The following is a 12,804-nucleotide window of genomic DNA, read 5'->3' as shown; positions in this document are numbered from 1 at the left end:
ACCTAATTAACTAATTAAATAAAACAACTCGTCTTTCACGTCCCACTTCCTTTCCCCTTATGTTAATTCTTTATTTGATTATTTACTCGACTACACCGAGTCGCTTTCAGGTATCGTCTTACATCAGCAACGGGTCAGAAACACGTAATATGAAGTCAGTACTCCAGAAAGTCTCAGGAGGGGAAAAAAGAGACACGAGTCTGTAAGTAATGTTTGTTCAGTTTATAAATACCATTTTTTCCCCATCATCATAATCTCTATAATCTTTCTCAGCTTGCAACGAGGGACAGACAGAGAGGCGGGAACAGAAAAATACAACAAGAGTTCATCAGTCTGTTGGATCATGTAGAGGACAGACGGCGGCAAACAAATCACACGACTACAATACTGCCAACAGGCTCGCCGGCACCGAGACCGGCCTTCTTTGTTCCCTGTGTGTGTGTTTGTGTGTGAAACGCATGTTAAAAGTATTGTGGAGGTTTTGGAGAATGAACGGCTGAATGGAACCATGTGGTTTGAGTACAGTATTGAGGAGAATTTATTGAGAAAAAGGACAAAAAAAAATTCTTTAAACAGAATTAAAACAACCTAAACAACTTGGCAATTTCACTGAAGATTAAAAAAAAAAAATAAAAATAAAAAAAAACTTTAATGGCACAAAAAGAGCTGAGGTGTAAAGTATACCGGAGTCGGGCGTTCAAATTAGGAATGTGCCGATCCCAAATATCTTTATTACAACACAATCGGAGGCGGCTGGAATCCTCGTCTGGTGCACAAAATGATGGAATTTCTCAATCGGGTTTGAAATGTACATGTTAATAATGTAATAATGACAATATTGCGTTGTATTGCGTAACCGATCATCAGCACATTCTAATTTTGAAGTTTCGACAATTACAAAAATAATAATAAAAAATAAAAAAAAACTATGACTGACATTACAGATCCTGTGGCCAACGTGGCCCTGTAACCAGGCCTGATGGATAAGAGAAGAGGATTGTGGGTACCCAGAGAGGACGGCGTGCGTCACGGCTGACTCGGTACCGAGTGACCGAGCCCCGCCCTGAAGGGGATCATACAGATGATGACAGTAGTGGTGATGGTTGTCACAAAAACTATTTTCTCTAGTTCCTCTTGAACTTTTTTCTCCACACAAACACGCACGCACGCACGCAGGCACACACACGCTCGCACGCACGCAGACGGAGGTGTGAGAGGTTGGTCGCTCCTAGTTGCCCTTCTCCTGGAAGATGTAGAGGTTGTTGGTGGTTGCCACGGCGATGATGTTGGAGTGCGGGTGCCAGGCCGTGTGCAGGATCTTCTTGTTGAAGTCCAGGCTGTCCACGCTGATCTCGTCCTTCTTCCTCTTCCCGCCTGCGCAAACGCGCCGAGGCTTCAGCACCTGCCGGGGCTTGCAGCTCTCACGGCATGCCTCGAGCGTGACGTCTCGCCTCTGTGTGCGCTCCAGCATGCGGAAGAAGTTGTTGTACGAGCCCGTCATCACCACGCTAGAGACAGAGGGAGAGAAATGAAATATAAAAAAATGCTGCCAGTTTGTCATTAAGAAACATGAGCAAAAGTACAACATAACACAAAGAGTTGTGTGTGTGTGTGTGCGCGCACGCTCGTTTGTGAATGTTTCTCATTCTCTGTGTGTAAGCATTTTAATCTCTGTTCCTGCCTCTTTCTCTCACTGTGTGTGTGTAACATGTCCTGCTGTGTGTAGGCATCGCCAGTTGTGTAACATTTCCAGCTGTGTGAATTCATTACTAGTTGTGTGTGAACTTTGCCAGCTGTGTGTGTAACATCTCCAGCTGTGAATGCAGTCATCACTAGTTGTGTGCAAAAGCTGCTTGTGTGTGTGCGTGTGTGTAAATGCTGCCAGCTGTGTGATGTGTACTCTGGCAAATGTTCCTGCTGCCAGCTGTGTGTGTGTGTGTGTGTTGTGTGTAAACATTACCAGCTGTGTCCATGTATTAAGTGAGCATCAGCTGTGTGTGGAAAACAAACAAGTGTTCTGAAAGTGTCTGACTGTAAGCGAGGCTCGGTGTCACTCCAGGCCACATCACACCGCACCACCTGGTCACTGATCAGTTCCCTTTAAATGGGACACGCTGTCGGAAACGACTTCCTTACTCGTTACTTACGCCGCATGAGACAAAAACGTGACCGAACGGTGCGACGGCCAGCGATACTCTGACCCAATGATCCAAGGACTCATCTAAACCTGCAGCCATTGATAAGAGCGGCTTGTCTCGATAAGTGGACCCCACCCTGCGGTGCCATCAGCACTGCCTGACAAAAACGGCAGAGACGAGAAAAACACTGAGCACGCCGCCGTCCTGAAGATGTCCGAAACCCTGACCTCTGACCTTTCTCTGACACCGTAGACTTTAACATCAGTCGTAAATCCTGTGATTCGCAGCTGCGTGAATGTCAGAGCTGCTTATATAGAAACATAAAACTCTCATTTTCCTCTTTGTAGGAAACAGTAATTAGATGTATAAGAAATTACCAACTGGGCTGAATGATCTTCGCCCGCTGGTCACTGGACCCCTCAGTAAAACTAGCCGCCCTAACCGGACGCCCTCCTCACCTGTCATTCCCGCTCCAGCAGCACTCGAACTTGTCGAAGATGCAATCGTTTTCGTAGAGCGAGCACAACTTACTCCTGAGGTATTCGTGCACCTGTGGAGAAAAAAACACGAGGATTAAACGAGGTTTAATGGATTCTTTATGCTAGACACTATACGCCCTCTGGTGTTCACACGCTGACACTGCACAAACGTCCTATTTCTGTTTTAGAGCAAAAACAAGCTATAAAACTATTTTAAACATTAGTTTATCGATGGAAACGTTTTTGTCATTTAAAAATATAGATTACATTTTTATTCAATATGTGTAGAAAGTGTTAGTCCCCCCCAAACTGTTCAACTTTCTCACCAAAATACAGACCGTCTCCCTCGTTTACTTTATTTAAACGCTGTGAAAATTTCCTTCTTTCTCGGAACACGGTAGAAATTAGAACAGAATACAGAACTTTGGTAGCTCCAGCTAGTTAGTATTCAAGTGACTTCTTCAAAACTTAGTTAAAAAAGTCACTTAACTAGTAACAATTAAACGAATCCTATTGTGTCCTATTATGCCCCTTTTTCCACCGAGGCAGTTTGAGTGCTGGTTCGGAGCCTAATTTAGAACCAGTTCTTTCTTTTTCGACAGCCAAAGCACCGGCTCTGAACCAGGAAAAGTGGTTCTTAAGTAGCACCAAAACGTTGCTGGTCTAGACTTAAGAACCGCTTGTGTCAGGGGCTGTGGGCGGGGCTGGGGGCGGGGCTACTGTTAGCACTTTTGATAATGTACCTTAAGTATACTAATGTTTAATACACTTTTACTTTACCGCAATATGATACATTATCAGCACACATGATAGTAAGTAGCTACATGTAACAGGTAGCTAAGTTTTTTCTGTGTTAACGATAAAATAATTTTATGTATTTTCTCCATTACAACCTCCGTTTATACAGATTACATGGAGCTGCACGTACACGTTGGATTCGTCACGTTTGGGTGTTAATGTAGGTTCACAAAGCCATGAGCATTAACAGTAAAGCAACATCCGCCATTGTTGTGTTTGTGATTGTCGCTGCTGTGCTAACGTTGCTGTGTAACGTGACACGTATACAGTGATGTCAGACTCGGCTCTGTGATGCTCTCTAACCAATGGAAAGGCAAACCGGTTCCTAGAAGGTTCACCAGTGGAACCAACTTTGAACCAGCACCAGGACTAGCTCTGAACCAGCACCCGGGTCTTTTTGGTGGAAAAGGGGTATTAGTGTGATCTGGTTGGGCGGGGCAATGCACTTAGCTGCCCATCACAGCGACACCAGTTAACCGTGGACGTTTGTGAGCTGGTGTATGGTCTGTCGTGATGAGGTCTATGTTCTGGCATTTCTACCTGATAGGTCTCCACTGGCCGGTTCTCCATGTTCAGGTCCCAGATCTTGATGGACAGGTAATCTCGGGTCATCATGTAGCGACCGCTGTGGCTGAACTTCACGTCCGAGATGGAAGAGATGATTTCTGAGAAGAAAGAGCGGTTGCTGGGGTCTTCTGGCTCCTCAAACACTGGAGAGAAAAAAAAGACACACTCATTTGTAGCGATAAACCTTCAAGCAATACGGTGACATTAAACCCGTCGTGTTCCTCGGGAATAAACGAGACGTCTTCGGCGTGGCGGTGAGACTCACGTTTGGAGTGTTTGTCACAGAGGGCGGAGGCGCGCATGTCACACATCCGGATGGTGCCTTTGCTGCTGCTGTAGACAAAGGTGTTGCACTGGTGCGGGTGGAACTCGGCCGCCGTGATCACCTCCGTCAGCTCCTCCATGTTGGCTGGCTTGATGTCCACGATGTCTGAGAGCGAGTTAAGAAGCAGGTGCAGCTCCCACAGACGGATCTCTCTCCGACACGCGCCCGCGAGCCTACATGCGCTTATTCAAACACTCTTTCACCTCTGTATTAAAATCGTCCTAATTATTCATTCATTCATTCATTTTCTACCGCTTATCCGAACTACCTCGGGTCACGGGGAGCCTGTGCCTATCTCAGGCGTCATCGGGCATCAAGGCAGGATACACCCTGGACGGAGTGCCAACCCATCGCAGGGCACACACACACTCATGCAATCACACACTACACACACACACTCTCATTCACTCACACACTCACGCACTACGGACAATTTTCCAGAGATGCCAATCAACCTACCATGCATGTCTTTGGACCGGGGGAGGAAACCGGAGTACCCGGAGGAAACCCCCGAGGCATGGGGAGAACATGCAAACTCCACACACACAAGGCAGAGGAGGTGTGTGAGGCGAACATGCTAACCACTAAGCCACCGTGCCCCCCCCCCCCGTCCTAATTAATAAGTAGTTAAATTAATAAACAGTAATAAAAGTTGTCATGATTTAGACGGCGTTTTGACTTGTTGTCATTAAACGTAAAGTTTTTAAAGAATTAAAACCATCATTTGCACCCAAAAATAATACAGTAATACAATAATACAAAAAACACCTCAAATTGGTGTCCAAGTAAAGTACACTTGTATTTATTATTATTATGATTATTATGAGTAATATTTGGATTTAAAGGTCACTTCATTTCCAGTGCTTGAGGTGGAAGAACGCGCCTCTCCACCCGAGCCTGAACTTTGCCCTGCGCAGGATACTGAAGCTGCGGTCGGTGATCTCCAGGTGCCATAGGTTGATGCGGAGGTCGTCAGCGGACAGGTACGTCTCGTTGTCGCTGTTTACGGAGATGGAGTTGATGTGGTAAGTATGAGCGTTGGCGAACACACGCCGAGGGCTCGCCTCCACCATCAGGTCCATGGGCTTGAACACGGGCACCTGAGACAACACAGAGCGGGTAAGACTCGGCAGACGATACGAGCTGTGTGTGTGTGTGTGTGTGTGTGTGTGTGAGTACGTGTGTGTGTGTACGCGTGTGTGTGTGTACGTACCCGTAGAGAAGTGATAGTGGATGAATCTCTGCACCGTCCATCCTCCTCTTTCAGATTGTAGCCCTCTGGTCTCTTATCGCGTTCACTTATTTTCCACAACTTTATAGTTTTATCTTTTAAACAAACAAAAACAAAACAACAAGGAAAAAATAAAAGGAATGAGGTGGAGGAACTGATTTATAAGCTTTTAAGTAGTCAGAACTTTGTCCAATAACAGACGAGCTCCACATTCAGATATCATTTTCAGTGTAAAAAGCACAAGGCGCGTTCTGCCGGCTTGTCAATCAAACAGTCCCCGCCCCTAATTCACGGTGAGGTAACAGCATGCATGTAAACACACGCACGCACACACACACACACACACACACACAGCTTTCACTTATTCCCATTTCTGAATCAGAATGAAATTGATTCCATTGATTCATTTCCCTATTTCCTTATTTCTTGGTGCGACTGAGTCGATTCAGAGTCGACTCAGAGTCGACTCATCTTCTCACAAGCGAATCAAACAGACCGCGAGTGTGATTCCCGTGTTCTCACTTGACTAAAGAACCCCTCCCAGGCAGAGAAACACACACCATGGTTCTTTAAAGCTCAGAGTTTATCTTTCTGACCTAGTCAAACGCGAGGACGTTTTCTTGCTCATGTTTTATTGGTGTCAGCACTAAACTTTAGTTAAACGCTCTATTTTAAAAAACCGTCTTCAATTATTAACGCTAAAGAAAATAGACGGCCAGAGCTTCTTATCATCATCGTTAAGACTTTTACTGACAGAGACGTTACTCGATCTCGTCCTCTCCTGCAGGACGTCCTGGGGACTTCCGCCTCGCTCCTGTCTCTGACACACTCACCGTTTGTGGACAGCAGAAACTGCGCCGCGTTCTTCTGTGGCAGCCAGCGGATCTTGTTGATCTTCTCCTCGATCTCCAGACTCTTCAGGTAGTCGAACTCGGGCTCGTGGCTCTGGAACGTGCTGTAAACGTTGTAGTCGCTGCGGCACTGCACCTTGTTCTGTGTAGTCCAAAATAAACAGACAGATAAAGACAAAATGTTAGACCGTGTCGCATCGCTGGCTCGTTCGTCCTCCATCAGAAACCTCCGTCTTCAGAAGAAAATGTTTCACGAATCACCTAGGCAACTGTCAATCGCTGCTGATGTACATGCTGATTGGCTCATGCGTCGTGTTTATCTTTGGGTCTATTTGTGATAAGAGACTATTACAATAATGAGATGTTAAAGCGACGGGTGCTTTAAAAAAAAAAAAAAAAAAGGGAGGGTCTGCGGAGTGATGTGTGATGGGAAACGTGCCGTGGTACCTCAGTGTTTTGCTGGAAGATGACGACACGTCCGCCTTTGTCTCCCGTGGCTAACAGCTCCCCTGAGTGGTTGAACTCCACAGTGGAGATGATATCAGCTGTCGGAAACACACACACACACACACACACACACACACACACACACAGTCAAACCCACAGAGTTCCAGGAACACGTGACCTCGCTGTCAGGAGCCCAAAGCGTGCATGAACACAACACACACTCCATGTGTTACACAACACTGCAGGATATTTATGGACGTTTCGTTACACTGGAAAAAGAGTTTGTTGTTTTGGAGGAATTTGCAAAGAGATGCTGTCATGTGCCGTGGTACAGAACAACATCCCAGGATAAACGTGACGAACGCCACAGAGAGAGAGAGAGAGAGAGAGAGAGTGTCAGTGATAGAGAGAGTGAGAAGGGAACTACAGAGATAGAGAGAGAGTGAGAAAGAGAGAGAGACAAAGAGGGGAGAACTACAGAGAGAGAGAGTGAGAGAGAGAGAGACAGAGAGAGGAGAACTAGAGATAGAGAGAGTGAGAAAGAAACAGAGAGAGAGAGGAGAACTACAGAGATAGAGAGGGAGAGATAGAGATATAATACAGAGACAGAGATACAGAGTCTCGCTCCCTGGAGTCTGACTCATGATTTAACCCTCGGCTGTTAACTGAAGCACAACAATGGGGGGATACAGAGAAAGAGGGAGGGACAGAGAAAGAGAGACGGGGGGCTTTTGTGTGAGCTCAGGCTCCCTGAGGCCGCTCTGCAAGTGTGTGTGTGTGTGTGTGAGTGAGTATGTGTGAATGTGTGTGAGTGAGTGTGTGTGTGAGAAAGTGAGTGTGTGTATGTGTGTGTGTGAAAGTGTGTGTGTGTGTGTGTGTGTGTGTGAGAGAGAGTTCATATAGTACAAAAGGACATACATCTTTTTAAAGCAGGAATAAGCACCACAGGACAAACCATTGTGGTGTAAGGGGGGGGGGGTCTTTTGGGCCACAGAAAAAAGAAATAGAAGAAAAAGTGAGCGAGCGTCTGTAAAGCTGATGAGGGTTTAAAAAACTACATAAAATCATCATCGTCATTTTCATCAGATGTGTGTTTTTGTAACCCGACACAATAAACACAAACGTGTGCTGAAGACGTTCAGTGTGTAGATTCCCTGAGGAATCCTGGGAGATTCAGAGAGCGTGTGTGTACGAAGACGACGGATCCCTCAGACAGGCTGCAGCGTGTGCGGTCATGTTCACGCCGGCAGCGAACGTTGGGTAAGATGGAGGATGAAACAAAAAGCTGATCAAACCGAAAATAACGCTGTGCTTTTGACAAACAGCAAAGATTCTAAACTCCTTAGTCTCCTGATCCAGCGTTACGGAGCTCGAGTCGGAAATATGGAAAAAGTAGAAGCCGAAGAGAAAAAAAAGTAAAGCGAAAGTAAACGTGAATATGAATTCATTTTAGCATCGTTTTTCTAACTAAGCAAACAAACATCCGTCAAGCTAAACGTCAATCACAGAGAAATCGCAGGAGGACAAAAAATTGCTGAGATTTTTATGTAAAAGTCGCTGCTGTAAGGAAACGAGTATCATTAGACAAACCAGACGAGCTCATTTGCATACAATATGAATATGCAAAACAGCTCATGCGAGATGCAGCTCCTTTAAAGTTTTATCAGGATACGATTAAAGACACTAGACGCGTCAAATTGTGGTGTCCAATAAGGACCGGATTTAACGGACACCACGAGAAGGAACTCTGCGTGAAGTGGGCGGAGCTTTGGGTTCGAACTTAAGGCCGATCGCTTGTGTCTGCTGAACGCTCATGAGGAGAAGTGGAAGAAGAAGAAGGAAAAAAAAAAAGTCCAAGAGGACAAACGTTTCCATCCATTCAGGAGCGGAGGTGATGACAAAAGTTTGTGCCCCCCGTAATGACCTCTATATGTACGTAATAAGGTCTCAGGAGCGTCCGAGTCTTAACGACCTCTCGGTATCTCTCGCTTTCACTCCTATCGCTCGTTTCCTTCAGGACATTTTGTGGTTGCACAGTTAGAGCTATGTGGGAACATGACGAGGCAGGATTCACACCTTCCTTCTTTCACAATAAGATTCCAGCTCTCTGTAAATTGCCCAAAAAAAAAAAAACACACCCCTTCTTTTTACCAACACCTAGGGAATCATTTACCGACACCTTCTAAATCATTTATACAGGTGTTGACAAAAGAAAACGGGTGAAAATCTCACAAATTAGGGAAAAACTTTCGTATCCTACTCGAGCTCCCGAGCGTGTGGACATTTACATAGAAGACTAACATATTATATACTCAGCTGTAAGATTTAGCAGTCATTTACTATTAATATTATAAAACATAAAAGAGCCGTTGACTTGTAAGAAGGTTTTTTAAAACAAGCATACAATAAAAAATAAGATAGAAAAAACACACACACACACACACACTTACCTTCAGCTACGTCATCATCGATCGCTCCTTTGACCTGCGAGAAGCACCACTGCATGTCGTTGCCCCCGCCTCCGGCACCTGCAGCCACAAGACACCTAGATTAAACTCCGCCCACAACCACAACGGGACCTATCGTGATCACAGAGAACAGATCGGACCCCACGGACAGGTGTAGTGTTTCATTCTAACGTCCTGTCTCCTCAGCTTTACACCCACATGCCGGTGTCCCAATCGTGTTGCAGCAGAGAAGCGAACAAACGCCTGGTGCTTCGTCAAAGCATTGAGGGAAAATTTGAAGCTGGCAAAAAAAAAAAAGAAAAAAGATGAGCGACTGTGCTATAAAAAGCCGGCTGGAGGGAAGTGACGTGGACAAAGAGGACGAGGACATAGACTCAGTTGTGTGTCTTTTGAAAGCCGGTGAATCAAGACAGTTCGATACAGATATAAAAGAACAAGAAATAAAAGCATGTGATTTAAAGAGAAGAAACAGGTGACGTGAGTCCATCAGACCGAGCGGAGAATTACACAATAAACCGGTTCGCCGTGGCGATTAAGCGCCGATTTTTTAACCCTATGAGAACAGAAACCGGTGAGGTTCAGTTCATCACCCAGGTGCAACAACAGACATCTTCATCTAGCAGCCAGTATATTTTAGTTTAGATTCCGCTCCATCCGATGGCGTCGACGAGGCGTCTGATGTCCGACAACCTTGGGACGCAGTTACGTTGCGGAATTCAGTTTAATCAGAAGTCCACAGTGATTCCTAATGAACTATACTGAACACAGTCAGTTTAAACAGGACACAAACAATAAGACATGAATATAAAGTTTAAAAATAAATATATAAATAAATGAAATAAAATATTCCCTGGACTTATAAAGATATTTGAGCCAGTTCAGTCGTAATAAAATATTAATTTACTTTTATTATTATTTTAATTTTCAGCTCATTCAATCCCACTCAGTCAAACTTTTGCACCCGTCTGTATGACAGGGGTTGGGGGGCAGTCGTGGCCTACTGGTTAGAGAGTTTGACTTCTAACCCTAAGGTTGTGAGTTCGAGTCTCGGGCCGGCAATACCACGACTGAGGTGCCCGTGAGCAAGGCAACGAACACCCCAAACCTGCTGTTTTGTCACGTCACGTCATATAGCATCCAGAGAGCAGACTTTCTCCCAAGGGATTATAGCGATATTAAGTTTGCGTATATTTCTCACTCCAGTCTCGAGTCTCCTGAACGAATGATGAACATTTAGAAATTAAGAGTGACCTTGAACCTGATAAAGCAGAAATATATAAACACACACACACACACACACACACACACACACACACACACACACAGCAACAACAATCCTGTAACCTTTAACATCTCTGAGCACAATCACAAAGGGTCACACAAAGGAAAAAAACCCCACTGATGTTTATCTGGACTTTATGTGATGAATCTTTGCCCCATTTTACTGCAAATGTCTATTAAAGTGCATTATAATAAATACCTACAACCTTATAGCAGCTGGATAGTTTAATTTGTGAAAATACTACTGATTTAAACTCATCCACATACACTAAATAAATAGATAGATAGATAGATAAATAAACAAATAAATAAATAAAGCCCCAGATTTACTAGCAGTAACTTGAGCTAGCAAAGCCGCGCGCTATTCAACCCCACCTATATTCCGAAACAACCCGCCTCCTGACACGCGATTGGCTGACACATCCCGTTCACGAACCGTTTCTCAATAACAACGAGCCAATCATAGTACAGGAGGCAGGAAGGGATCAACCAATCAAATCGGATTGTCTGATCATATCGGAAAACGGGTAGGGGAAAAGAAAACAAACACAAACGCGATAGCAAAAGAAATAAAATTGTTTTTCTTTGCTTACTCGATGTACAAAGGTTCTAAAAATCGGAATAAAATAAACGCAATAAGAAAAGTCAGATAAAATACACAGCGATAGGTAAAGTTTGGGCGGAGGGAAAAGCAGGATGCTAACATGCTAAGCTACAGACACGAGCACTGTTTCCGTTCCTGAAGCGTTCACACGTGATGATACGAAACACACGCTGCAGTACAGAGATGCCGACAACGCTGTCAGGTCTGTAGCGCACTGGAATTACTCAGGAAGCGATGCACTAACTTGTTATCATGACGTTCCTGCAGACTAGCAGTTAGCTTAGCAAAGTTACCTGCCATGGCGAGAGAGAATCTCCGCGGCGCTTCCTGATAACTTTCCCCAGTTGTTATTGCAGCTCAAATCAAACCTTTACTTGTTAACAAATCGCGGGTTTTATTTTTTTTACAGCCGCTTTATTTGTCTCTGCACGTCTCCAGCTGAAGTCCCTGTGAAGCAGCACAAACTCTCCTCCTTCTGCCTTTTCCTCCCACACTCCACTGTCCACATTCAAAATGGCGCAACCCCGCCCTGCCCTGCCGTGACGTCATCAACACGGCAGCGTCACTCGGGAAACGGGGCTCTGCCGTGACGTCATTCGTGCGCGTCGATATGCAGAAATAAAAATACGACTGGATAATAAAACCGTAACTTTTTATTTTGTCAAAGCAAATATCAATATTACACACACATATATGTATGTATATACGTGTATACACACACATACATACACATACACACACATACACACACATATGTATATACATGTATACACACATACACACACACACACACACATACATACACATATACACATATACACATATGTATATACATGTATACACACATACATACACCTGCATACACACACACATATACACATACACACACAAACACACACACATGTATATACATGTATACACATACACACACATATACACATGCATACACATACATACTGTACACACACATATACACATACACATACACACACATATACACATATATGTGTATACACACATGCATACACACACACACATATACACATACACACACACAGGGCTGTCAAGTGTCACGCATTGAGAGTGAGTCACGCATTTGGGTCTTTTGTCACGCTCTCCCGCCACACACTGTATTTCTCACGCAGAAAAACTTTTTGACTATTTATCATATATTTAATAAGCCACAGCACCCAAAAAGACAGTGATGCAGCTGCTCAGGATGCTCTCAAAAAGCATGCTCTCAGGATGCTTCCCTATGTAAAAAATAGTCAGGATGGGGGGAGGGAGATGTGCCTTTCTCAGCCTTCATAAGAAGTAGAGATGCTGCTGGGCTTTCTTGGTGATGGAGCTGGTGTTGAGTGAGCAGGTGAAGTTCTCCGCTAGATGAACACCAAGAAATTTGGTGCTCTTGACGATCTCTACAGATTATCCGTCGATGTTTAGTGGAGAGTGGTCGCTCTGTGCTCTCCTGAAGTCAACAACCGTCTCTTTAGTTTTACCAACATTCAGAGACAGGTTGTTGGCTCTACACCAGGTAGTTAGCTGTTGCACCTCCTCTCTGTATGCTGACTCGTAATTTTTGCTGATGAGACCCACCACGGTCGTGTCATCGGCA

At 44.6% G+C, this 12,804-nt stretch overlaps 1 protein-coding gene across 1 annotated transcript; it reads right to left on the bottom strand.

The window, feature by feature from the left end:
* Nucleotides 1-207: 207 nt before the first annotated feature.
* On the bottom strand, nucleotides 208-11,707 carry ppp2r2ab (protein phosphatase 2, regulatory subunit B, alpha b). Its single transcript, XM_060896005.1, has 10 exons — nucleotides 11,483-11,707; nucleotides 9,287-9,364; nucleotides 6,837-6,934; nucleotides 6,372-6,531; nucleotides 5,521-5,633; nucleotides 5,230-5,407; nucleotides 4,248-4,412; nucleotides 3,956-4,125; nucleotides 2,597-2,688; nucleotides 208-1,508 (listed from the first exon to the last, which is right to left on the bottom strand). The coding sequence occupies exons 1-10, from the start codon at nucleotides 11,487-11,489 to the stop codon at nucleotides 1,229-1,231; spliced, it is 1,341 nt and encodes a 446-aa protein (XP_060751988.1). The 5' UTR covers nucleotides 11,490-11,707; the 3' UTR covers nucleotides 208-1,228.
* Nucleotides 11,708-12,804: the final 1,097 nt, after the last annotated feature.

Source organism: Tachysurus vachellii, chromosome 20 (genome assembly GCF_030014155.1).
Source record: "Tachysurus vachellii isolate PV-2020 chromosome 20, HZAU_Pvac_v1, whole genome shotgun sequence".
Taxonomy (NCBI): Eukaryota; Metazoa; Chordata; class Actinopteri; order Siluriformes; family Bagridae; genus Tachysurus; species Tachysurus vachellii.
The sequence above is the reverse complement of the archived record's forward strand: the minus strand, read 5'-3'. Positions and strand labels throughout refer to the sequence as shown.